This window comes from Prionailurus bengalensis, chromosome B1, assembly GCF_016509475.1.
Source record: "Prionailurus bengalensis isolate Pbe53 chromosome B1, Fcat_Pben_1.1_paternal_pri, whole genome shotgun sequence".
Classification (NCBI taxonomy): domain Eukaryota; kingdom Metazoa; phylum Chordata; class Mammalia; order Carnivora; family Felidae; genus Prionailurus; species Prionailurus bengalensis.
The window spans coordinates 16,192,007-16,219,911 of NC_057344.1; the positions used below are offsets into that span (position 1 = coordinate 16,192,007).

Below are 27,905 nucleotides of genomic sequence, written 5' to 3' on the forward strand. Positions count from 1 at the left end.
GAATAAATAGAACATCATTTATAATGAGATGTGATATATTTGCCGTCAGCAAAATGCCAGTGTTGCTGCAGCTGCTTATGTGTCTGAACAGATGAGTCCTTGGAAGGAAGAATAGGGCTGATTCCTGTGCAGTTTGGGGAATGGGGACCGGGAGAGGATTGGAAGAAGGGAGTAAAGGCATATCAGTGCTGGGAGAGAATTTGTACCAAAGACATTTTTGGTTCCTGCTCTGGTTCAGTGTACAAAAGGGGATCAGTAATACAGCCTTTTAAAAAACGTAGAACTGTCGCTTGGCCGTCAGGCATTCTTAGAGCTGCCTGTGTCCTCAGACCCTCTGCGTATTGATAGAGAAAAATCTGTTATAAGATGGCTGACGACAGTACTGAGAAGGAAATTCCAGCCCCTGCCCTAAGACTCCCCTTCCAGGTTCTTCTTCCCGCCCTGCTTGCCACATGTACCAAATGACTACTAATGAGGAATGCGGAAGTAACAGACTATAAATTGTCCCCTCTGGTGACGCTCTGGGCTCAGACCTCCGGAGAATGATCTCCTCTGAGCCCACCGGTGTAAAATAAACCTCCTGCCTTCCACGATCTCCGAGTGCTGCTTGGTTCTTCTGGGGTGATCCAGATCAGTTTCCATGACAGTATGAGCTGCCTCTCTCCTGCCCTGGAAAGCCAGAGTGAGGTTATCAGCACCAGCAGATGTGCTGCTCCTAGCCTAAAATGAGCGAGTCTGCATGCTATCAGAGTGCTCTGAATTCCATAAAAAATTTAAGGCACCTTTGAGGCATAGTTCTGATTCTAAGACTTGACTCTTACTTGACAGGTTAACAACACTACTTTAGCTGGGTACTTGGATCCATTTATAAAGTTAGAAATGACTTTGGAATGTTTTAAAAGTCTAGGGCCAAGTCTGTGTTGATGGTTGATTTTGTTTGGGTGGTTTGCCTCGTACAGAGGTGTTTGTGGATTTAGTCCCTTTTAGGTTTTCCTACTGGGGCAGGAGCCCTGAACTCTAAGAGCCAAGCCTGAATTTCTCATTTGCTTATGTGTGAGTAACTAAACATTTCAGTGAATGGATGTGAATTTATGTAGATGGAAAATTTGGTTTAGATTCCAATTTGCAGACCTAAAACATCCTCCCCACATTTCTTTGCCTTCTTCTGGTTTATATTCATATTCTGTACCTTTAAAAATGTGTCTTCATGTTGGTAATTAAAGTTTAGGTCTGTCGAAACTTTCACAGCACTCGCGTAAGATGTCAACAAGATTTGTAAAGCAAAACACATGTCCTTGAACAGATGAGGAAACTGAGGCTCAGAGAAGGTGATTTGTGCCCAGCTGCTCTGGGAAGTGGCACAGGAGTGCGCCAAAGTCACAGCTCACTCAGGGTCCCAGCTCTTGACAGTTCACCTTTCTCCCAAGGGCATAAAATACATAAAGTATGGAGTGATCTACACACGGCTCTCCAAAAGGGAAGTTAGGCCCATCAGCTCATTCATATTTCAAAATATTTGTCAACATTTGACCACAGATATTTCTCATTCAGAGCATTGTGTTAGAAAATTGGGTTCAACAAGCCAGACAGAAACCTAAAATAGGCTTTGCAGTGTCTGCTGGTGGAAAACAGACGGGTAAGTGGCCTGGGGACATGGTGAAGTAGAGTATTGTTTCCATTCGCTGGCTCAGCTGTTGTTTAGGCATTGAAAAGCTATAAAAACTCTTAGGTTTCATCTCATCGGTTACTATGTGGAAAATGAAGGCTTAGAAGAAGTTTTTTTTGACAGCAGTTTGCTAACCTGGACCCAAATTCTGCAGATATCCTAGTCATTACTTGGTGTCAGAACTCAGATTGAGTCAAATGGTAAGATTTATGCTTTGTGCAGCTCCGAAAATGTCATAATTGTGATATACTGTGATAAATTCTTTTCTCCCCATTTCTATTTTAGTGTTTAAATGGGTGAGAAGAACATTAATTGCTCTCGTTCAGGTCACTTTTGGAAGAACCATCAACAAGTGAGTTTCATGAAATGAATGTTTGAATTAATGCCTTACTCTTTGCCTTAAAAATAAAATTACCTTGTGATATAGTAGCCAGGGATCTCTCTAGCTGAAGGTATTATATTTTCTCATTTTGTTTCCATTAGGATTCTAAGATTGGATAGGGAAAGAATTTCTCCCACAGGATGCATGGTGAACTAGATGATAAAAGCTTGAGCTAGCTTCAACATTCTGGCTGACAGGGTCAGGAAATTCTGTTCTGTAGGGGCACTGGCTGCTCAGTGGGTGGAGCGTGTGACTCTTGATCTCAGGGTTGTGAGTTCAAGCCCCATGTTGGGTGTAGAGATTAGTTAAAAAAAAAAATTAAATTAAAAAAACAAAAAAACCCTAAACCCCTAAAAGTTCTGTTCTGTAAAGTTCTCTTTTGATCATGATGACCAGTTTGAGTATCTTGAGTATAGTGTTTTTATGTTGCATGATGGGAATCAGTTTAAGGCTTAGACTCTAAGCCAAAATGAAAGTGCAATAAACATCATCTGGCAGGTATTTATTTGGAGGGAAATGCAAACCATATGTGTGTTTTTTTCCCCCCCGAGTTGGGGTAACATTAAAGTGGTCATTGCTTTTATTAGTTCATATCTTAATACCCATCCATTGAGATATGTGGACATATACCACCATTGTAAGCCATGTGTATATTCTAAGCAATGGTACATTATCCATACACATGAGAGTTTAACTCTATATCCAGTACTCTTATGACTTCCTGTTCAATAAAAATGTGAATTACTTGCTAAAAGATCAGGGGGAAAGTCAGTTTTTTTGTACAGCAAAATATTTTAAGATGGAATTACCAGATTTTCCCTAGTGAAAGATGAGCTGTTAAAACCATCATAGTGACTTTGTACACATGGTTATCAGGTAAATCTTATACGTTTTTAAGGGAAACAGTAAAGAGCAAGTTATCTTTTTATTCATTCCCAAATAGAATATATTTTCCTTGTGGTCAGAAGCAAAATTTACTTGTCAGATTTTTTAACAAATGGTATTAGTGGCATATTTAGTTGACTTAGTATCATAGGCTTTTGTTTTCGTCAGAAAGATGGCCTGTTGAACTTACCATTTCAATCTAAGGCAAACCTCTTAACTGTTACATAGATGGGCTTTGGATAAAGAAAATTCCAAAATGGCCCTGTATTTCCCAGTACTCCAGACGTGCTAATTTATTTTCCTTTTCAGTTTCAGCAAATCATGCACACTTTTCTTGCTCCGATTTATGATATTGGCTCTTAATTATAAATGAGCAGTGGCGGTCTGTGTGTGGTGAATCCATTGGCAGTTATTTTTATGGGGCTTGGAGGAGAGGCGTCATGTAGAGAGTTTTCAGGCCGTTCATTTCAGTGGGCTTTTTATCAGGCAGAGAAATGATGGAGCACCTGGCCCTTTGCTATTTTTGCCTTTAGCAGAGAGAACACATCACAAAACGAAGCAGCAGCACAGTATGTGCCTCGTGCCTTGTCCCAGCTATAATTTCACACACCAGGATTGATTCAAAAGCTTTCTTTGGTTTTGGCTAATTGAGAGTCAGGCTTAAACTGATAGAAAATACGTAGGTGATGGCCTTTGGTAAGAGTCACTTACCTCATTTTGAGTTGCAAAGTGAAATTTTCTTCATGTAGTGCCAGTGAGTAACTCAAAACAAGACTGGGTAGGGGGGCGGCGGAAGGTGTCTGCGTTTTTACGTAGATTTTTCTTAGGCAGGCAGGCAGGTTGGCAGGTTCTCTCTTAAAGCAGAAGTCCCATTAAATTAGTACAATTCTTTTATTTGGTCTAGATATGAATTGCCCAGTTCTAGGCAGCATAGGGAAGTATTTTAGGAGACATGCAGTTATAAACAGAATTAACCCAGTTTTAACTCATAGCAGAGTTTAGACCACAGTGGTAGCTGATAACTGTGCAAAGTACGAGGCTTGAAACATCTATTTCAGATACTGTTTCTGAAAGCCTTACATTGCCCCTCTAAAAATCAGGTTGGGAAGTCAGATTCTTTAAAGGCTTTTTGATTTATTGTAATTCATGAATTGAGTTTGAAATTTCAGGTCTTTCTGGCATCGTCAAGATTCTTTCCCCCTTTTCACCCTCCAACCTCTCTTGGGGTCTTTGAACTGTGTTACTTGTCTCTCGACAGTAGAAATCCTGTCACGGGTTAGAATTTTTCTAACGACTAATGAAACAGGGTTGCGTGGAAGACCTGGAGAACCGGCTAAAAGCCATTTATTTTGTTAACTGTGCAAGTCAAATGTCTGCCCAACCTTCATTCCCAGGGAAATGTGAAATACACTAGATAGCAGTTTATCTTTCTGGAGTCCTTCACTTTAGGGTGAAAGGTGGTATCTTTTTTTCTCCTCGCCTTGTGAGCACGCGAAATGCTTACGCTGGGTCAGAGCACTTGGCCCAGCAGGATCTGCCAGGGTGACACAAGAGACAGCGAAAATAGCTAGGTTCCTCCCCAAGACTCCAGGAGCTCAGGAAAGTTTTCCACACCACTTTGAACAGTCTTCAAATGAATGCATGTTTTCAGTTTATACCACTTCCTGGAGAAATTGGTGTGCGAAGCACTGTGCACAGAGTAGTTGCCAGCTTCAAACAAATCAGTTTCCTCTTAGTTCTTGTCCTTACAGATTGCAGGTACCGTGTGGCAAACATTTGGATAGCTCAGCACTGATGGACATGTGAGCTTGAGAGATGAATGGTTACCCAGCACCACCAAAATAAAAAATATCTTTCAGAGCCAGAGTTTAAAAATTCAATTCCTAGTTTATTCATCAAACGTGTAGATCAGGCTGTATCTTAACCTACCCACTGATAAATGCCTTGCGAGAATAGAGGATAACATTTTTCAAAACGTCATCCAAGAAACGTTTTTCTCTTAAAAGACAAATCCGGGACACCGTGAACTGGATTTTCAGTGAGCAAATGTTGGTTTACTACATCAACGTTTTCCGGGATGCTTTTTGGCCACATGGGAAATTGGCGCCTCCAACCACAATCAGAAGCGAAGAACAAAGTCAGGAAACAAAACAGAGAGCACAGCAGAAGCTGCTTGAGAACATTCCAGGTGAGGCCTAGGTTCTGATCCTGAAACGTACAGAGACACAAAGGGAACTAACTTTATTAAGGCGGTTTTCATTTATATCTCAGAAAACGTTATTTACGTTGAAAAAAAAAGTTTTTTTTCTTTTAAAACTTGTCCCTTGCTAAGAAATTATACTGAGAATCTTAATGACAACAGTAGTGGTTGTAATGCTTTCTTTAATTAGAAAAATGTTTTAGAACAGATAACAAGTTTTGTGCTTTAAAAATCCTGCCGGAGTAACACTGTTTAGAGAGGTTACTCTAATTGGGTAGCAACGTATTCAAATTGTAATTTGTATAAATGCCTGATGTCTAAAACTTCTAAATAGACTTATTTTCTCTTTAAACATTTGAGAGAACTGATCGTTCATGTCCCTCCTGCCCCAGTGCCTTTATTTGTTGCGGGTACACCGTGTCCTGTCTCCTTCACTGGATATGCGTGGATTGTAAACTTTTTGTCAGTAGTAGCACAGAATGTAAACCTGATTTTTCAGATACGCTTCAGAGCCTCGTTGGACAGCAAAATGCCCGGCATGGTATAATAAAAATCTTCAACGCACTGCAGGAAACAAGAGCCAATAAGCATCTGTTATTTGTGAGTAATTGAAAGGCAACCAGAGGATTTACTGTTAATTCAGTTTTACGTTTCTCTTCACATGTGGGGGTTGCATACTTAATCGTTCTTGTTACTTGTAACTCTCACCCCATTTATGTACTGTGCTTCATTGTCATCTGACTGTTCAGTTCAGTTTGGCAAAAGAAAAGGGAAAAACCATGCCTCCAGCGCGCAGTCCGTCCTTCTCTCAGACCAGATGCGCATCACCTTTTTGTGTGACTGCTTAGTTTTCGTACTTCAGCAAAGCAGCCTGTTTCCACGTCGTCTGATTATAATGTTAAATATGAAATACTGTTGATGGTGTGACATGGCAAGGAGACCCTGAAATGAATCAATCTGATATTAAATGGAGTTCATATGAGTTCCCTTCATTTGAGAGTGAGTGGTTCGTGGAGAATCATCTTAGACCTAAAATTAGACTTTTCTCTTAGACATAGGCGTGTACCCTTAGAGAAAAATCCCACATTTTTCTACCTTTTTTTTTTTTTTTTCCTCTTTCTTGGTTTAGGTGCTGATGGAATTGCTGCTAATTGAGCTGTGTCCTGAGCTGAGAAGTCATTTAGATCAGCTGAAAGCTGGCCAAGTCTGAGACTGCACAAACAAACCACCAGAGAAATGTCTGTGTAACAATAGACATGAAATATTTTCCTCTTTTCCGCAGAGGGCTTGATTGAGAACCATATTGATTTTTATGTTAGTTACCTCCCTCTAGTTTCGTGGGAAGTGAGCGGAATTGGTTGGGGAGGGAGAACTTGATGCTGTCACAGGTAACAGAAAAACACACTTCTGTTAATTATTTTTATTTTAATAATAATATAAGTTCAACACACTGATTGAAATACAGATGTTAATATGTGATAAGAACTTAGGAAATATTTTAAATATTTATGAGAACTGTTTTGTTTTAAAATGAAGAACTATGAATACTGTACAGTTACTTTCCTCACTGAGGACTCTGAACATTCCTCTATTATTTCATGTGTATTGAAGAACATTGTTGTGCAATGCTTTGTGTAAAGTTCTTGTGAAAATTTTTTTGTCTTTATTTTTACCAAAGATTTCCCATAGTTTGAAGCATTTGAAGCAATAAAATATAAAAATGAATCACAGAGCTCTATGATATTTAAGGTGCTTACGTCTCAAAAAACTGAGGTTAAAATACATCAGGCAGTTCAAATATTTATCGAGTAATTTTTTTGTTTTGTTTGGCAAAACCATTGTGCACCTAAGGATTTCTCCAAGGAGGTATACAGTTGGCTGCCTTCCTCCAGACACAGAATGAATATGTGAAAAAATCTGATTTTTAGTGTGAATGAGAAGAGCCAAATTAGTGCTTGAAATGATGTGTTCGGGAGAGTGGGATAGGAGCCGGGCTTTGAAGGGTGGGCAGGAATGAGATAGGGAAACACAGGTGGGAAGGGACTTAAGGGACTTTGGGGACTTGATTATATCATCAGGTCTTGTGGACTCGTGGGGCGTTAGGTGAGATCCAGGGTATGGGTGTTTTGTTATCAATAGTGGGGCCATGAACAAGTCACTTAATAAACATTCACCATCTATCATGCAGTGATAATAAAACACTTGCCTCTCTGTAGCCCCCAGGAACATTGAAAGCAAAATAATGGGCAAAAATTCAGTTTGAAATCCATGAAAGAAAACTACTGTATCTATACTCAAGTGGTACTGATTATGGCATTACTAGATCATACCTGCCAAGTTCTCGATGTGAAACATAAGTTCTAAAAGGTAAACGATTAAAAATTAGTACACCAAATTTTATCTTTGGGATTCTTTTAGTCACGGCTCTTTGATCCTTTTTTTTTTCAAACCAGGATGATATTTGATCCTTGAGAAAAAAACCAAAGTTGGCTGTTTGTATGAGTAAGAATTATCTTTCACAGGGATGTAGAAAAGACACATTCAGATAAGAGAAGCAAATGAAATCACCAAGCCTCAGGATGTCATCGTAACACAGTTACTGGTAATGTCCACCTTGTGTGTAATTAAACCATAGCAGATACAAGTGTCCACTGCAAGTGAGAAAAATAACTATTTTGACTCCTCAATCTTTCTTGAAGGTAAATTTCAACTTCGTCATGAGCTATCAGCTATAAGGAATCTTAGAAGTTTTGTTTTGTTTTTTGTTTTAAGATTAATGATCTGGAAGCCTCAACTCAACGTGAGTTAAAGAGTGAGACTCCACTCACAGGTCAAGGTGTGTGCCACGGTCTGCAGCAGTGGTAGTTTGCAAGGGCTCGTCTGTGCCAGAAGTACCCCCTTTATGGTAACTACAGTAAACTGAAATTTTGAATTCTGTGTCGGATTTACTGAAGACACTTAAGCGTAGCATATTACCACATATGACGCGAGTCAAATTCCTACTCTGGGGATTTCTCAGACCTGTGTTTTAATGGCAGTCAAAAAAGTGGTCTCTGGGATGAAGGAAGATTCGCTTATCTATCAAGTGTGCTGTTAAAACCAACAAGCACTGCTTTATTACATTCCACTTTTCGGATTCTTACAGGCTTAAGGGACTGGATTAAGTGTGGAGAAAAGAATACTAGTTGGGGATTTAGATCTTCCGATGGTTGAAGGAATACCATGTATGGATGGTATTAGGAGCAGAGCAAGTGGGCTTATATTGTAGAAGAGATGTAAGCTAGGTAGTGTGAAATCTTACAAAGGGTTTGATGTATTGAATCACGTTCCTGGAGGAAATGAGGGAGTCTTCGGTAGAGAATTTAAAAGAAAAGGATTAGTTTTCAGGAATGGTTTAAGTTTATCCGTCTTAAGAGATTTAAGAGAGAAGTATGTGATCGTTGAGGGCATCTCACAGACCTAAGTCTGTTGAAATTGCTTTCCTTTTTACAGAGTGGCAAAATGAAGTTCAAGTAACATAGACAAAGCGGAACATGAGACAAGAGCAAGTAATTTTCTACCATACATACTTCTTTAGTGCCTGATGCCTACGGATTAATTGTACTAAGATGAGATCCTGTTTAAACCCACTTTCAGAAAGGATGGTAGTGATTTATAAAATAAAGCCACATCAGTGTATGCTTACAGGAAGGTGTTGATAAGGTATCTTTAAGACATTGTTTTCAGGGGCGCCTGGGTGGCTCAGTCGGTTAGGCGTCCGACTTCGGCTCAGGTCACAATCTCATGGTCCGTGAGTTCAGGCCCCGCGTCGGGCTCTGTGCTGACTGCTCAGAGCCTGGAGCCTGTTTCAGATTCCGTGTCTCCCTCTCTCTCTGACCCTCCCCCGTTCATGCTCTGTCTCTCTCTGTCTCAAAAATAAATAAATGTTAAAAAAAAATTAAAAAAAAAAAAAGACATTGTTTTCAGTGTATCTGTTTCAGACATGTATTGCTATACAGTCTTCTCCATGTGGATCCTATTATTTGTATTATCAGCTTTTATCTTTATGGACCTCATTAATGCAAGGAAAGCCTAATTAAAAATTTTAACATATTTAGATTCAGTTCTTATATTGAGAGATGATTTGAAATTTTTTTCACATTTTACTTTGCTTTGAAATGAATCTTAAGGTTTTTTTAATCTAGCAAATGAGTCTAAGCACAAAGAAACATCTCTCTTAACTGATTATCTTATCGGGAATATAGCAGTTGTCTTATTCGTTAAGATCTTTAAGGGAAGATTCTAAGCAGTTTCTTAACCCTACTTTTTTTGAAGTTTATAATAAATTAGCCAACTATTTAAAAGAATTTCTTTTAAGAATACAAGATGTCCCAAACGACTTAGTACAGTCTTAGCTTTAATTGCTTTGGAAGTATAAATGCTACACAATTAAAGAACATTATTTGAAAGTTTCTTTAAATTCTTTTTAATACTTTTATGAATCTTAAAGATTTTTTAATGTTTATTTATTTGTGAGAGAGAGAGAGCGCATGCAAGCAGGGGAGGGTCAGAGAGAGAGGGAGACACAATCTGAAGCAGGCTCCAGGCTCTGAGCTGTCAGCACAGAGCTTGACGCGGGGCTCAAACTCACAAACCGCGAGATCATGACCTGAGCTGAAGTCAGATGCTTAACTGACTGAGCCACCCAGGTGCCCCTTAAATTTAAAAATTTTTAATGAAAAACAACAAATTAAAATTAATAATCCAAAATTCACAAAACTAAGTGAGGGTCAAAGAAATTTTAAAGAGTTAAGCCTTCAGTGTGTTTTTATAAGTTTGTAGCATTTATACTTTTGAAGTTATTAAAGCTAAGACTGCACTAAGTCTTTTAGACACTCTGTATTTAAAAAAAAAAGATAATTTCCTTTAGGGAGTGTTTTTCTCTATTTGATATGATCTAGGCCAGTCTGTAGGCAAAGAGCTGGATCTTTAAGGACTCATTTAGCAATCAGATCCTATACCTAAGGTTTTGAATTATAAAATTACAGATGTAAGAACAAAGGTAACATGTCATCAGAATACCCAGGATATTGTAACTTGGGATGCAGAAAATAACCAAACAGCGTAGCGACTATAAAAACACACACCATTCTAAGGTGCCAGGGTTGATGGTCTTTGTTGAAACGCATTATGATCTAAATTCTTTGATGTATAAGTAAACAGTGAAGTTCATCTGCCAATGCAGGGTTCAGACGGCACGCCTTAAAATCAGAGAGAGAGAGAGAGAGTCAGTTATATTTAGATACATTTTGAATTGTTGGGTCTTTCTTTTTTTCTTCCTTTTAAAAAGTTTTTTTTTTTTTTAGAAGTACAATGATTTTAAGGTAATTTCTTAAGATTCATTTCTGTTTTGATTTCTTGATTAAGGAAGTTCAAATTGGCCTCTGCAAAACAGATCACCCTGAAAATTACCATGCTATTGGCACTTGAAAGAGAAAATTTTATCAGTGCCAAGAATAAAGGGAATTTAATGGTAGCATTCTATGTTAGGAATTATTAAAATAAGTAACATGGAAAGCATTAACATTTGGCCTCAAACTCGCTATTATCTTATTATATGAATAGCAGCATCTATGAGAATCGTACTTTAAAGTAACATTTTGTTACGATAAATAGCGTTAAGTAACAGTGCATATAACTACATAGAACGTCAGGAATCTGGAAGAGACATCCGCGATCATCATCTCATCCAGACCGCACTCCATGCAGTAAGTGTCCCTTCAGTACCCATGACAGTTTCCCTTCAGTACCCATGACGGTTGCTCACTAGATTGCTCACTAGTTGCTTGGTTACTAAGTCACCATCTTATAGGAAACCTTTTGTTTTTGTTTATTTTCCAAACAGTTGTATTAGAAGATCCTGCTTTGTACTCAGCTTAAGTTTCCTTCCATATGCATTAGAAGCAGTAAAGGTCCTAGGAGAATATGTAAAGCTGGTTTCATGGAGATCCTGGGGGGCAAGGTGGTTGGCAGTCACCATCCTGTCGGTGGCAGAGCTGAGAGCAAGTGTGGGTCTCCTGACTGTAGGCCCCCTGTCTCCACACCAGCCAGGGCCTTATCTTTTCCCCCTGCCTAACACACTGCCATTGGCTATCATTCTGCTCCCCGCCCTGCTGTTCCTTTTCTGTAGGACAGCCTTTCAGTCTGGTGAAGACGACTGTCTGGACTCCTGTCCTTTTGTTTCTAAATAAAATACTCAATTTATGCCCATGGGACAGGATTCCAGACCCTTCACTGGCCTACTACTTTGGAATCTTCTCCCTTGTTAAAAGCATCTCCTGTAAAAAACAATGGCCCAAATTGAATACTGGGGATATTTTCTCCCATCTTGGGAAAAACACTTTTAAGGTTGCAGTCTGTTTGTTTCGCTGTTTTATTTAGGATGAACATACACCACATTTCAGGATTTTGTTGACCCAGAGTTTTCCCTGCTTCTGTTTATTTGGAAAAGACATGAAGGATAACACAGAATTTGAAATTGACTTCGTTTGGAAATCAGTATAATACAGAGAACATTTAGATTTTGTAAAAAGTTGAAGACAACGATTTTTCATACTAACAGAATGGTGTAATGGTAAATATCTCAGTTGAATTTGTGTACTGTGTTCCTATATTTATGTATTGATATGGGCTTAATGCTGTGGAAATTTTAATTTCAAACAAATTAATTTAGGGGTTCCAAAAGTTGCCTGAACATTGGAGTCCTCGGGAGAGCTTTCAGCAAATACACTTGGGTTGCACTCTCAGAGAACATGATTTAATTGTTCTGAAATAAGACTTGGGCTTTGGAATTTGTTAAAAATACCCAAGTGATTTTAATATGCAGAGAAGGTTGAGAACCACTGCTGTTAAATGGTCACATTCAGGCAGAGGACTCGGAAAATTGTTCCTTGCCTTGTTCACCTGCTCCAGCTAAACAATTTGTGTACCCTATGAATTGCTTTATAAGTTTTAATAAGGTATAATTCTACTTTGGACTTCATGGATGTCATCGACCTAAGACATGCAGTTGTGTGTGTGTGTGTGTGTGTGTGTGTGTGTGTGTATTTTTGTAAAACTTTACTTGCAGTTACTATTCATGATGATTCCCCCCCTTTCTCACTCCCTTCCCACTTTCTAAGTTGCTTGATTTTAGAGGTGAAATCCATTTGGGAGCTAATCCAAATGGATTAAAACAAGGAAAGTCTTACTTCAACTGATCACCTCAAACTCATGATTGAGTTTGGGTAGTGTGCAGAAAGTGTGGTTGATGTCATGCATAAAAAATAAATTTAAAAACTAGATTTCAGGGGCGCCTGGGTGGCTCGGTCGGTTAAGCGTCCGACTTCGGCTCAGGTCATGCTCTCACGGTCCGTGAGTTCGAGCCCCGCGTCGGGCTCTGTGCTGACAGCTCAGAGCCTGGAGCCCGTTTCAGATTCTGTGTCTCCCTCTCTCTCTGCCCCTCCCCTGTTCATGCTCTGTCTCTCTCTGTCTCAAAAATAAATAAACGTTAAAAAAAAAATTAAAAAAACCCAAAAAACTAGATTTCAGAGTGCCTGGGTGGCTCAGTTGGTTAAGTGTCCAACTCTTGGTTTTGGCTCAGGTCATGATCTCACAGTTTGTGAGTTCGAGCCCCGCGTCAGGCTCTGTACTCTCAGCTTGGGATTCTCTCTCTCCCTCTCTTTCTGCCCCTCCCCTGCTTGCATGCTTGCTCGCTTGTTCTCTCTCTCTCAGGTTTTTTTTTTTTTTTTTTAAGTTTATTCTATTTCATTAAGGTACTAGAATGAGAATAGGTTCATACTTCTGGTTAGAAGGAGGCATGAATACTCTGGCTATAAGGTCTTGGTGCTGGCCCTTAGGCTCCAGAGGGTGGCAGGGTGAGTGAGGATAATTTGCATCAAAATGGAACTTTTATCATCTGAGTTTAATTATGCTAATAGGAATCTGGCAGAACTGTCTGCAAATAATCCACGTGTCTGACAACCTCTCCTAGACAGATTATCTGTGCAATAATTAAGTAGGAAAAATACTAATCCATAAAGATGTTCAAGTCTTAACTAAAAACTCAGCAATTTCTATTTGAGTCAATGTTGTTTGTGCTCAGGCTTCCTTACTTTAGAATAGTAGTGTTTCGCTGTCGCTTCATCCTTTGTGACCCCCAAGCCAAGCTGAAGACATCGGGCGTGGTAGAAAGATGCCATGGCCATGCCTCTGGTGATGAATTCCGGGAGACAGTCCGTGACCCGGGCTATCGTAGGGATGTCATGAACTTCATCGTAGTCAGCAATCCTGTTGCGACATTTAATTGTGAAGTTAAAAAGGACATGAGTTCTAGTTTACATTTTTACAAATTGCATGTTCAGAAGTGGTGCCCAAAGTAATTTCCCTATTTCCACCTGTTTGAGAACTAAGTTGTTTGTGGTATTTGTTTTGTGGTGAAGGGTAAATAAAACCGCCAGTTAAAACCAAGGAAGAGGAGCTAACAAAGAGTTTACTTCACAGCTTCTCTATAATCATACTTGTCAGTCAGGCTTAATAACCACTAGAAAACACAAAAGTTTATTTTCTTATAGTAATAATATTTAAAAAAAATTTTTTTTAATATTTATTTTTGAGGGAGAGACAGCATGAGTGGAGGAGGGGCAAAGAGAGAGGGAGACACAGAATCCGAAGCAGGCTCCAGGCCCTGAGCTGTCAGCACAGAGCCCAATGCGGGGCTCGAACCCACAAACTGTGAGATCATGACCTGAGCCGAAGTTGGATGCTTAACCAACTGAGCCACCCAGGTACCCCATAATAATAATATTTTAAACTTAATAACACCTTGCAGATTTAAACAATGGGGGAAAAGCATTTTCTATTTCTTTGAATCGTTTATTCAAACATTGACCTTAAATTTGGACTTCAGTCACATAGGATCAGAAAACATATCAAGAAACTTACACATCTATCTTTGTTAAAAAGTGGGCAAAAAAAGTCCTCCTTCATAACCCTGACACAAGTCTGGAGGGTTGTGTGAAAATGGGATCTACTTAACCTCATGTCACCCGTGATATTATGAGGAATAGGAATGTGGACAGTAATGGAAAGTTTGACAGATTTTAAAGTCTTGGTTTTTAAAAAAAAATTTTTTTTTTTCAACGTTTATTTATTTTTGGGACAGAGAGAGACAGAGCATGAACGGGGGAGGGGCAGAGAGAGAGGGAGACACAGAATCGGAAACAGGCTCCAGGCTCCGAGCCATCAGCCCAGAGCCTGACGCGGGGCTCGAACTCCCGGACCGCGAGATCGTGACCTGGCTGAAGTCGGACGCTTAACCGACTGCGCCACCCAGGCGCCCCTAAAGTCTTGGTTTTAACCAGATGGGCACTTAGACTTTAGGGACTTTGGGGACCACACTTGTAAGTGACCTGCTCCCTGGGAGCCATGATGTTGGGCAGAGGGTGGAACCAAGTCCTTCAGGCAACATTGTGGATGACTGCCCCACACTGGGTGAGGGAAGAGGGGGTCCCAGGGGCTCTGTCAGGCATTATTGGGAGGGAAATACATCAGCATGGCCTTACAGCCTCTCTAGGGGACATCCACATCTGTTTTTCCTGGTATATTGCTTTTGTACATTATGAGTAAATAAATGTGGGGAAAGTACGTGGGCTCAGAGAAGAGAATCTCCATATATTTTATAAGGTGTTAATATTGGCATCTCTTAAACCATTCTCATTTTACAATCTTTATCAAGCTATCTTGCAATTGTGCAGTCAATAGAACATGTGGCTGAAGAGTCTGAAGAAATTAAAACATATTTAATAAGCATTCTGATGTGCTAAGCTATGTTAAGTACTTTATATGCACTATGTTAGTAATCCTATGGAGGTGTTTTCTTCTTTATAAAAAAGGAAATTCATGCCCCCAAAAGTCAAACGTGATTAAGATCATCAGCTGGTACACAGAGTGAATAACACTGAAATCCTGAAGACTGATAGCACAGAATTAGACTCTTCCAAAATCTAATGGAATGTAACGGGTGAGTCGTCAGTTGCACTTGCCACATTTCAAGTGCTCACTAGCCGTCATTTCCAATATTGTAGCAAGTTCTATTGAACAGACGTGGCATAGAACATCTGGGAGGAGGTTTTGGAAATACTTTTATCCAGCTTATTTACCTTTTGGAAAATGTAACACACTTAGTAAAAAATTTCATCTTATAGTAATACTCCACGAGATTCCCTTGAGCATAGACGTTTCCACGTTCTGCCGCTTCCCTTAAGCACTGCAAGGCAGCTTCAGGGTCCTGGCGGATGCCTTGTCCGTAAAAATACATCAGCCCAAGTGCACCCTGGGACTCCAGATTTCCATTGCCACACGCTTCTGAATGCCAATAAAATGCCTAAGAAAAAGCACAATTTCATCTTTGTTACCCACCAGGCAAAATTATAAGGGAATACCGGAAAGAAAGAAAAAATCTCTAATTATGAGATAGTGTGCATAACTTATCTCTAGGAAACAGTTTGAGCACCTTGTGTGTGTTTCAGGTGAGCACCAGTTTCACATATCCAAAAGAGAGGTTAGAGGTCACAGCCTAGCCAGTTCAGCTGTCATAGGATTCAAGATTTTCTGATGTTTCCCGAGGAAGGATCAGGAAGGTAGGAGGTAGGAACCAAGTGTCTGCTAGGCTCTGAGACACCCTGCAATGAGGCCCAGCAGGGAGAGGAGAGCTGCTGATGGCGAGATCTCAGAGGTGGCGCCTGTCGATCCCAGGCAGCCGAGATAAAAGCTGCATGTGGTTGCAAGCCCATTTGCTCAGTACTCAGCTACAGTGACTTTGAATTGGCTCAAAAAATTATTTCCAAGTGGCTGCTTAGTTATCCAAAGAAGGTCTTGTTCGGGTGGTGTTTCTTGTGAGTTTGTTCTTCATGCCTCTTAAAAGTAGCACGTGGCCCTACGTTTCCTCCAACCCGTACGATTTCTTGGAAAATGTTTCAATCATTGATGATTAAAGAGATTGTATTTATGCAAAAGTCTTAAATGGATTTAATTTTTAACTCATTTTCGTGTGTATTTTACTTACTAGCATCATTACTTTCTCAGAACAAATTAATTTATTCACATAATAGGATTTGGGCCATATTTTAGGACTCTCTCAGCTTTCGTGGTATAAAATATTTTGTACGTGTGGCTTTTTATAGTGTAGAAAGTGCTCTCACATCCGTGGAATCCTTTGGTAGAGGTAGGGAAAAGGTAGACCATAGATGAGTAAAGGGCAAAATGAGCCTTGAGATCCCAAACTGTAAACTTTCTTTACACTTTAAAGAAATGTAAGAGATCTTTAAAACTAGACACTCATTCTTTACTGCCCTCCCTTCAGAAAAGAAATTATTATTAATTTCTGAAATAAATATTAATCTATGTGTGGTGCTGGCATTAAAAACAAATAGATCAGTGTTACCTTTTCTAATTCTTTGGGTTCTTTTGTGGAATAATATAATCCTAGGATACTTTGAGCTTTCACACTAGCTTTTGGATTTCCATTGTCTGCAGCAAAAAGCCACAGTCTAAAAGAAAAAAGGGCAAGTTACTCTTTGTGTCAGCATTTGATTAAAAAGAAAAAAAAAAACAACACTTGTTTTCAGGTAAGACTACCTTTCAGCTTCCTCATCTGATCGTTTGACACCTTTCCCTTCATAATAAGCTCTTCCAAGGTTGTAGGCAGCTGCAAATTGTAGGTGTCTTGCTTTGGGACATGGAGAATGGATGATTTTCTTCATGTATTCCACTCCTTTTTCCTTCCACAAAGGAAAAGAACAAACAAAAAAACCCCAGTTTTTAGTTTTACCCAAACTAAATTCTTTTTCCCAGTAATGGTGTAAAAGTCTTCTTCCTGTGACATGATGTTTGATGTCATGGGTCTGTGCCCAGGCAGACAGTTGCCCTTTAGTCTGCAGAGCTGGAAATAAGGGAGGAGGGGGTGGGACAGGGAGGGAAGGGAAGAAGGAAGGGTATATCTCCTGCGTAGGCATTCCCAGAGCTCTGAGATCTAAAGGATATAAGGCATTTCCCTCATGTTTTAGCTTCCGCAGTTGGATTATGTTTCAATATGATTTCTTTTTTCTCTCCTCCCTTCTACCTTATAGCCCTTATTCTGGATGGGCATAGTTTTTAGAACTTATCAACGTACAAGAATAGCTGTAACTTCTTCCACATTTACAATCAGAGTACACTTGTGAGCCCCAAACACTATGTTCTCCCTTCAAGCACACTAAGTATGCTCAGTGATAATTTACATACAACATGCTATTCATATGACATCTGCATAGTCACAAAGAGCACACAGGAAGATGTTGCCCCCTCCAAAAAATCCATCAGACGCAGACTGTCAAACATCATTCCCAAGAAGAAAATGTTTGACGATCAAACCCATTTTCTATACACTGCATTCTAGCTTTTATCCTTCACTGCTCTCTCCAAGTTCTGTTGCTGGCTAAATACCCCAGTGATAGAAGATAAAGGTGTTTGCTTTTTAGTGAGTCCCAATTTATAGAGATTTGTCTTTGTGAATGTGTGACATACATATTTACCTTTTTTTCCTTTTTTTTTTTTTTTTACCTTTTTAAAAATATTTATTTATTTTTGAGAGACAGAGCCAGGGAGGGGTCAAGAGAGAGAAGGAGACTCAGAATCTGAAGCAAGCTCCAGGCTCTGAGTGGTCAGCACAGAGCCCAATGCAGGGCTTGAACTCATGAACAATGAGATCATGACCTGAGCCAAAGTTGGACGCTTAACTGACTGAGCCACCCAGGCACCCCTTTGCCTTTTTTTCTAAACCTAATAGTAAGAGGGAATTTACTGGTGGTCGAGTGAGTTGGTTGTGTAAATCCTTCCACAGATAGCAATGACTAAATCTGGAGCAAACGTTAAAAACATTTTTTTTTTTTAAGACACTGGAAAGTTTACCAGAGCATATGCAAGCCAGAGGAGAGATTACTCTTAAAAACTGCAGCTGGAAGTGATCCATGAAGTTCAGTGAACCTCAGGCGGGATAAACATGAAGTAGATTTCCCAGGCATACATCATGGTCAAACTGCTGAAAGCTGAAGAAATCTTGAAAGTGGCCTGAGAAAAATGACACATGATGTACAGGAGAACAACTATATAATTAGTATTTAAGCAGACTGAAGTCATGCCATGCATCTTTTCTGACCGTAGAGTATGATACTAGAAATAAATCACAAGAAAAAATAGGGGAAAAAACACATGGAGGCTAAACATCATGATACTGAACAACCAATGGGTCAACAAAGCAAAGAAGAAATCAAAATATGTGGAGACAAATGAAAATGAAAACACAACAAAATCTTGGGACACAGCAAAGGCAGTTCTCAGAGGAAAATATGTAGTGATACAGGCCTACCTCAAGAAACAAGAAAAAGCTCAAACAATCTAAACTTGTATCTAAGGGAACTTGAAAAAGAAGAACAAAGCCCAAGGTAAAATGATGTAAAAGGAAGGAAATGGTAAAGATCAGAGCAGAAATAAATGACATAAGAGACAGGAAAAAAAAAAATCAATGAAACCAAGAGCTAGTTCTTTGAAAAGATAAACCTATGCCAACAAATGGGACAACCTTGAAGAAATGGATAAATTCCTGGAAACATAGAATCTTCTGAAACTGAATCAAGAAGAAATAAATCTGAATAGGTTGATTACTAGTAATGAAACTGAATCAGTAATTAAAAAAAAAAAACTAACAAAAAAATAAAAGTCCAGGAACTGATGGCTTTATAGGTAAATTCTACCAGACATTTAAAGAAGAGTTAAAACCTATTCTCCTAAATGATTCAAACAACAGAAGAGGAAGGAAAGGTTCCATATGCATTCTGTGAAGCCAGCATTGCCCTGATACCAAAACCAGACAAAGACACCACAAAAAAAAGAAAACTATAGGCCAAGATCCCTGATGAACATAGATGCAAAACTCAACAAAATATTAGCAAGCTGAATCCAATAATACGTTAAAAGGATCATTCACCACAATCAAGTGGGATTTATTCTGGGGATACAAGGATGGTTCAGTATTTACAAATCAACCATGTGGTACGCCACATCACCAAAACAAAGGATACAAATCATATGATCATCTCAACAGATGCAGAAAAAGCATCTGATACAATTCAACATCAATTCATGATAAAAACTCTGAACAAGGTAGGTTTAGAGGAAACATACCTCAACATAATAAAGACCTATATGAAAAACCCACAGCTGACATCTTACTGAATGTGAAAAACACAGCTTTCCCTCTAAGATTAGGAATAAGACCAGGATGTCCATTCTCGCCACTTGTATTCAACATGCTACTGGAAGTCGTAGCCACAGCAATCAGATAAGAAAAAGGAGTATTCATTTTGGTAAACAAGAAGCTAAACTATCACTATTGGAAGATGACTGTGATACTATACATAGAAAACCTAAAGGCTCCATCAAAAACCTGTTAGAACTAATAAGTGAATTCAGTAAATTTGAAGGAGATAAAATTAATGCTCTGAAATCAGTAGTATGTCTATATACTAATAAGGTAACAGAAAGAGAAATTAAGAAACTACACTTATAACTGTACCAAAAAGAATACAATGCCTAGGAGGTTAACCAAAGAAGTGAAAGACCTGTACTGTGAAAACTATAAAACATTGATGAAAGAAATTGAAGATGACACAAACAAATGGAAAGATATTCCATGCTTCTAGATTTGAAGAATTAACATTGTTAAAATGTATGTATATTTAAAAATATTTTTTAATATTTATTTATTTTTGAGAGAAAGAGTGTGAGTGGAGGAGGGGCAGAGAAACAGGGAGACACAGAATCTGAAGCAGGCTCCAGGCTCTGAGCTGTCTGCACAGAGCCTGACATTCGGCTCGAACTCATGAACCGTGAGATCATAACCTGAGCTGAAGTCAGTCGCTTAACCAACTGAGCCACCCGGGTGCCCCATCTTTGTTAAAGTGTCCATTGCACAAAGCAATCTATAGAGTCAATGCAATACCTATCAAAATACCAACCGCATTTTTCACACAATTAAAAAATTACTAGACTTTGCATGGAACTGCAAAAAACCCTGAAGAGCCAAAGCAACCCCAATGAAGAACAACACTGGAGGTATCACAATTCCAGATTTCAAGGTGTACTATGCAAAGCTGTAGTAAAGCGGTATGGTAGTGGTATGTAAATAGACACATAGATCAATGGAACAGAAGAAAGAACCCAGAATTAAACCTACAATTATATGGTCAAATAATCTATGACAAAGGAGACAAGAATATACAATGAAAGATAGTCTCTTCAATGAATGGTGTTGGGAAAACTGGACAGCTACATGTTAAAGAATGAAACTGGACCACTTTCTGATACCATACACAAAAATCAACTCAAAAGGGACTAAGGACTTAAATGTGAGATCTAAACCCATAAAGTTCCTAGAAAACAGGCAGTGATTCTAGCATTCGCCATAGAGACATTTTTCTAGATATGTCTCCTAAGGCAAGGAAAGCAAAACCCAAAATAAACTATTGGGACTACATCAAAATAAAAAGCTTTTGCAGCACAGTGAAGGAAACCACCACCAAACCAAAAAGGCCAAAAAACCTACTCAGTGGGAGAAGATATTTGCAAATGATACATCTGACAAAGTTAATATCCAAATATATAAAGAACTTAGCCAACTCTCTCTCTCTCTCTCTCTCTCTCTCTCTCTCTCTCTCTCTCTCTCTCTCTCACACACACACACACACACACACACAAATAATCCAAGTAGAAAATGTACACAGGACCGTTTTTCCAAAGAAGACATACAGATAGCCAACAGACACATGAAAAGATGCTCAACATCACTCATCATCAGGGAAATGCAAATCAAAACCACAATGAGACATCACATTGTCAGAGTGGCTAAAATAAAAAAGACAAGAAGTAACAAGTGTTAGAATGTAGAGAAAAAGAAACCCTTGTTCACTGTTGGTGGGAATGTAAATTGGAACAGCCAGTGTGCAAAACAGTATAATTTCAAAAAATTAAAAATAGAAATACCATATGATCCATTAATTCAACTACTGGGTATTTACCCAAAGATAACGAAAACAGTAATTTGAAAGGATCTATCCACTTCTTTGTTTATTGCAGAATCATTTACAATAACCAAGATATGGAAGAGTCCACTGATTGATGACTGGGTAAGGAAGATGTGGTACATATATATATGTATGTATGTACACACACACACACACACACACACAGGCATATCACTCAGCCATAAAAAGAGGATGGGACTGTGTCATTTGTAACAATGTGGATGGACCTAGAGGGTATTATGCTAGCTAAGTGAACTAAGTCAGACTGAGAAAGATAAATACCATATAATTTCATTCATATGTGGCATCTAAAAAAATGAATAAATAAGAGGCAGAATCAGACCTGTAAATACAGAGAACAAACATATGCTTTGTGGACGGGAGGGGGTGGGGGAATGGGCAAAATGGGTGAAGGGGAGTGGGAGATACAGACTTCTAGTTATGAAATGTCACAGGAACGAAAGGCATAAGGAATATAGTCACTGATATTGTAATGCCACTGTGTGGTTACAGATGTAGCTACTTTTGTGATGAGCATAGCATAATTGGTAAACTTGTCTAATCACTGTGCTGTACACCTGAAACTAATGTAATATTGTCAACTATACTCAAAGGCACAGACTTACAGTTATAAATAAGTTCTGGGAATGTAATATACAGCATGGAGCCTATAGTTGACAACACTGTGTTATATATTTGAAAGTTGCTATGAGAGTAGCTCTTAAAATTTCTATTCATAAGAAAAGTTTGTAACTATGTGAGGTGATGGATGTCAACTAGCTTTATTGTGATAATCATTTTTCAATATATACTTATATCAAATTATGTCATACAACCTAATATGATATATGTCAATTACATCTCAAAAACACTGGTGGGGGGAGGAGCAAGGCAATTAATGAAGGCCAGAAGATTTGACAGTAGCATTTTTTTAAGTTTATTCATTTTGAGAGGGAGCGAGTGGGGGAGGGGCAGAGAGAGAGGGAGAGAAAGAATCCCAAGTCTGACAGTGCAGATCCCAATGCAGGGTTCAAACTCACAAACTGTGAGATCATGACCTGAGCCAAAACCAAGAGTCAGTTGTTCAACCGACTGAGCCACCCAGGTGCCCCAAGAATAGCATTTTTTTTTAAATTTTTTTTTCAACATTTATTTATTTTTGGGACAGAGAGAGACAGAGCACGAACGGGGGAGGGGCAGAGAGAGAGGGAGACACAGAATCGGAAACAGGCTCCAGGCTCTGAGCCATCAGCCCAGAGCCTGACGCGGGGCTCGAACCCACAGACCGCGAGATCGTGACCTGGCTGAAGTCGGACGCTTAACCGACTGCGCCACCCAGGCGCCCCAAGAATAGCATTTTTAAAGTGTGGAAAAGAAAAACTCAACCAGCAAAAACAATTCATCAAAAGTGAAGGCAGATTAAAGACATTTTTAAACATTAAAAAAAAATTTTTTTTAATGCTTATTTTTGAAAGAAAGAGCATGAGCAAGGGAGGGCAGAGAGAGAGGGAGTCACAGAATCCCAAGCAGGCTCCAGGCTCTGAGCTGTCAGCACAGAGCCCAAAGCGGCGCTCGAACCCACAAACCATGAGATCATGACCTGAGCCGAAGTCAGACGCTCACCCGGCTGAGCCACCCAGGCGCCCCTAAAGACATTTTTAGATGATCAAAATCAGAGATAAATGATCATCTGCAAACTGTACTATAAGAAATTCCCTTCAAAGGAAATTCTTCAGGTCAAAAGGAAAGGAATATGGTGACAAATGGCTACTCAGGTTGACAGGAAGGAATGAAGAGTTCTAGAAATGGTAAATATGTAATAAATATAAAAGGATACACGTATATATACATGTGCATATAATTTATTATCCTCTTAATTTCTTCAAAAGATATATGACTAAAGCAAAAATTATAACACTTTTATATTTGGAGATTTATAATATGAATTTAAGTATAGCATGACAAAGATTGGGGGTGGGCGGGTCAATGAAAGCATACTTATTCAAGGTTCCTATATTTTACCTGAAGTAATTCCATATAAACTCCTTGTCTGTTGTGATAAAAGTGCATATTGTAATCTCTAGAGCAACTACTAAAAAGAGTATATATAAGTAGAAAATAAGTAAATTAAAAATGTGACCAAACCGTTCCATCACCATTTCTCACACATGTGAAATTTTATGACATGGTAAATATATCGATGTATGTCTGTTTCTGGACTCTTTTGTTCTTTTGATCTTTGCCTATTCCTGAACAAAACCCACCTTGCTTTAAATACTACATATAAATATTTGGATTTTTGTTCTTTCATATGAATTCTAGAATCAGCTTGCCACATGCCATAAAAAATCTTGTAGGAAATTTGATTCCGATTGCATTTAATATGTGAAGTTAAATCTGGGGAGTGGGTTAGAGGGGCTCCTGGGTGGCTCAGTCTGTTCTGCGTCTGACTCTAGTTTTTCGCTCAGGTCATGATCTCATAGTTTGTGAGTTTGAGCCCCACATTGGGCTCTGCTGACAGTGTACAGCCTGCTTAGGATTCTCTCTGTCCTCTGCCTCTCCCCCACTCACTCTCTGTCTCTCTCTCAAAAATAAATAAGTAACATTTAAAAATTATTTTAAAAATCTAGGGAGTGGATTAGAGGACAGACATCGAAACGTATTGTGTCTAGAAAACAGAAGCACAGTTGCCTGATGAGTCCATAGACTGAATTTCCTAAGTCAAATTTCCTGCAATCTGGCGCTAAATTACACTCAAATGTTTACTGCCTTATGCTAAAGAAAGGGTTTAAAAACCTTTTTAGAATTCTGTGAGATGGGGAAAGCAAAGCTAAAACAGGTGAACTTGTCCTCACTGCAATTTTATCTCAGCCAAAACTTTGTTGCTTTATTCATTCCCTGCCCCCTCCCCCCCAAAGCTATTTCCAGTTTCCATTTGTAGCTGCCCTAGGTGTTGGAGCCCACATGTGACTACCATTCTCTATGGGGTAATAATGACCTTTGAATGCTCCCTGAAGAAAACAGGTCAAATCTACCACACAAAGCATATATGGTTGAACCAGAGTCTGGACCAAATTAGTATCAAGAACATTGGTATGTTAATAAAGTGATAATAATGAAAAGAGATATTTGCCCCTTTACTGTGAGTTAAAGGTATTATCAAGCCAGTGTAATTCTAGGTGAGAATTACAGCGGCCATCTTCCTTTGCTCCGCTGGCCTCCACATGTAATCACATTCGAGCCATTCTCTTTGGGAGTTGCCATATGCCAATGCATTGAACCTGCCAACTTCCCTGGTTCCTCTACTTCTTCATGTCCTTAATTCTCACCTTTTAGGCTTATTCTGCGTCTGTCACCATACTCATCCCTTCATTCCTCTTTCCCTCCTTGACACTCATTTATCTGGCAGATAAACCATTTCTCTGCCTACTCAGATGCACTCAAGCAGCTGCACATGGCTGGGAAAAAACACAGCCATGGCGATAGGTCCTCCTGACCACAGATTTCAGAGTGAGCTCTCAGCCCTGGCAAACAATACCATCAGTTTGCTGCCTCAGTTTTCTCTCCCACTTAACCTGGCAGGGAAGAGAACTATTTCAAACTTTATCCTGTCTCTTCACACTTCCGCTGCCCCTGTCCTTTCCCTCATTCTCAGCTCATGCTTCACCTTTTGAAATTTTTTATTTATATTTTTATAAAAACATGGGGTGATTCATGACTTTGTGAGTCATCCTTGCATGCAGGGACTATGCTAATTTTCTCTGTCCTTCCAGTTTTAGTGTACATACTGCTGAAGCGAGTACGTGGCTTTGCTTTTATGTCACTGAGAAAATAGAAAATCAAGAGAGACACTGAATCTGTGAATTTACCTAACTCATCGTTTTCCCTTCTCTGCTAGATCTTGTGTATCAACTTACAAATACACTGTGGTATCTGTGGACCGGGGAGGACCCTCCCTCGAGTCCATGACCTCGTTAGTGCACATGCATTTGTTCTGCTATATGACAAAACTCAGTGCTTATGCCCAACTCCTCACCTCCATGCGTCTCCTCGGCCCACTCTGACCTTGGTCCCTTCTCCCTCCACTGAAAAGCCTTTTGTCAGGGTCTCCGAGGAGATTCGTCTTAATGTGCCTAACAGTAAGCGCTCAGTTTTCATTATACTCACCTCAACAGAATTTGAGACAGATGATTACTCCCTCCTTGAAACAGTTTCATCATCTGACTTCCAGATCACCACACACTCCTCAACTTCCTCTATTCTCCCTGCTCCTTCTCATTCTCTTTTGCTGGCTATTCTTTCCCCTCTGACCATTAAATATTGGAGGGCTCCCCATCTCTGTCCCTGGCCCTTTCCTCTTTTCTGCGTTCACTCGTTCAGCAACTGCATCCAAATCTGGTGCCATAACTACCAATGGTCCACCGAGACCCCCCACCCCTGCCCCGATTTCTCCGGTCCTGACTGCATCACTGAGCTCCAGACTCTCTACTTGACATCTCTGCACAGGTGACTTAACACATACTTCAAAAGTTAGGTTTTCTTGTCACGTCCCAAACCTGCTCCTTCCTCAGTCGTCCCATTGTTGTTAAATGGCAATATCACCCTTGATCCCTCCCCTTATTTATTATTTATTACTCCTGGCCCTCTCCCAGTCCATTAGAAGGCCTGTATCCTCTTAAGAGTATATTCTAAATCTCTCCACTTTTCTGTATTTCCACGAATGGTACTTTAGTTAAAGTGGTTTTATCTGAACCCCAGTGGCTTCCCAATTGGCTTCCTGCTTCTACTCCTGCTTCCATTCAGTCCATTCCCCACACAACAGACAAAATGATTTCTTTTAATGGAAATCGTATTGATTTTCCTCCCTTTCAGTGTTTTCACATTATATTGATCACACAAGCCAAACTCTTGGCCCTCGTTTTCCAAGTCCCATGTGGTTTGGCCCCGTCTCACTGGTTTGACTACACTCCAGTTTTCCCTCCTTCCTCAGGCCTTAACACTAGCTATTTCCTCTACCTGAATGTGATTCCCCAGACCTACATACATGGTCTCTCCCTCTTGTTACTCAGTTCTTAATTCAAGTGTCAGACAAAATGATGGAACAACACAGGGAGGAAAACTATAATCCCAGAATGAAATGTTGAGGAATGACCAATGACTGGGAAGTTGATAGAAGTAGGAAAGTCAGTGGAGTGGAGGAGAGCTCATAGCTGGAAAATGAATTGGGGGGTGAAAATGATGCCAACTCCACCTTTGAGCACATTGGGATAGGGAAGGAGAGCCCTCGACCTACAGAGAGGTGGTTATGGGAGAGCTAAGTTTCCGATGAGGCAAGGAAGGGAAAGAAATAGTCTGAGAAAAGCCTGAGGATTTGCCAGCTGGAAAGTTTAGGAGGGAGGGCAGCCGTAAGAACAGGAGAGGAAACAGAAAGCAATATGGAGTCGAGAATACGTGAGAAGACAAATGACCAGAGAGGCATACGTTGTGTGTAGCGGCCAGAGGTGATACAGCTGTGACGCTTGGTGGGACCGAGTGAAGTCAGGGTTCCAGATGGAATTCTGATGTCTAGTTCAGGTACAGTCACAGTGGGTTGGCCTCATGATGCCTGGTGAAGCCCCCCATGTCGGCAGACACTGCAAACTTGGGACTCGAATGAGGGTTTGGAAGGGCAGTTATTGCTTTTGAAACCGAAGAATTTACCAAGTAAATGTTACTTTATATGGGCCTCTAGGTGTCCAACTAGGTGGCTGTCCATTGGGAACACTCCAAATCATGCCCTTCTTTGGACCTTCAACGTTGAAGTCTTTGGATGGACGGGACGTAATCAGATTTGTATTTTGGAAAGATGGCATTAGTGGCAGTTTGAGTAACGAGTCTGGGGCCAGCGCAGAAGCTGGGGATCTACTACTGAAATAACCCAGGTAATGGGTCCTGTGAGCCTGAACTGGAAGAGAGGGAGTGGGAATAAAGGACTGGGGACAGATCTGAAAGATATCAGGAGATAGTATGAGTAGGTCAGTATGACCCGTGAAAAAGATTTTATTTCTGCTTCGAAAAAGACAGTCTCTGGTTTGGGCTTTTACCTGTAAGTGGCTATTTCTAAGTTATAAGGAAACATAATTCCTAGTATTTTTTTTTAAAGGTTTTCATTATGAATAAGTCCTGGGCTTTATGAAATGCTTTTTCAATACATACTGAAACCATCATATGGTGTCTTACTCAGGCTACTAAAGTATTATATTCATAGAGTTCCTTAGGTTGAATTGTTAAATTTCTGGGCTAAGTTTTACTTGGTTATGATACTTCATTCTTCTAAGGAAGTATTGATTTTTTCTTGTAACAAGGGCAAATATTTTATTATCTTAACAGCTATTATCATACTTTTTCTTACATAGGATCTTACTCTAGAAAAGTCCTTTGAAAAAGCCTTTTGAGGTGACTCTGATAACAATGTGGTCAGCAAGGGGCCACAAGATCAGTCAATAAATATGATTGAGCATCTACTGTGGTTCTGGCCCTGTTCTAAGTCTCTAGGGGATTGAGTTGTGAGCAAGACAGATGAAACCCCCTGATTCTGTAGAGCTTACATTCCAATTAGAGATAAAGAAACTAAACAGGTAACAAATAACTAAGGTA

At 39.6% G+C, this 27,905-nt stretch overlaps 2 protein-coding genes and 1 non-coding gene across 9 annotated transcripts in view; 1 reads left to right on the top strand and 2 right to left on the bottom strand.

The window, feature by feature from the left end:
* SNX25 (sorting nexin 25) overlaps window positions 1-6,858 on the top strand; it is a 131,991-nt gene extending 125,133 nt beyond the window's left edge. Inside the window, exons 16-19 of the mRNA XM_043558660.1 lie at window positions 1,952-2,018; window positions 4,940-5,121; window positions 5,633-5,733; window positions 6,263-6,858. Of these exons, the coding sequence (XP_043414595.1) occupies window positions 1,952-2,018; window positions 4,940-5,121; window positions 5,633-5,733; window positions 6,263-6,343 (431 nt within the window). The 3' untranslated portion in view covers window positions 6,344-6,858. The remainder of the gene's footprint in view (window positions 1-1,951; window positions 2,019-4,939; window positions 5,122-5,632; window positions 5,734-6,262) is intronic.
* Window positions 4,801-27,905, bottom strand: part of LOC122470720 (LRP2 binding protein) — a 40,967-nt gene continuing 17,862 nt past the window's right edge. For all 7 annotated transcript variants that reach the window (XM_043558718.1, XM_043558744.1, XM_043558701.1 and 4 more), the window contains 6 exons: window positions 16,789-16,931; window positions 16,595-16,700; window positions 15,312-15,535; window positions 13,266-13,440; window positions 10,260-10,373; window positions 4,801-6,075 (listed from right to left, as the gene is read on the bottom strand). In XM_043558718.1, the coding sequence (XP_043414653.1) occupies window positions 10,308-10,373; window positions 13,266-13,440; window positions 15,312-15,535; window positions 16,595-16,700; window positions 16,789-16,931 (714 nt within the window). In that variant the 3' untranslated portion in view covers window positions 4,801-6,075; window positions 10,260-10,307. The remainder of the gene's footprint in view (window positions 6,076-10,259; window positions 10,374-13,265; window positions 13,441-15,311; window positions 15,536-16,594; window positions 16,701-16,788; window positions 16,932-27,905) is intronic.
* On the bottom strand, window positions 24,966-25,072 carry LOC122479246. The gene has a single exon (XR_006296307.1). It is a non-coding gene; the product is annotated as a U6 spliceosomal RNA (small nuclear RNA).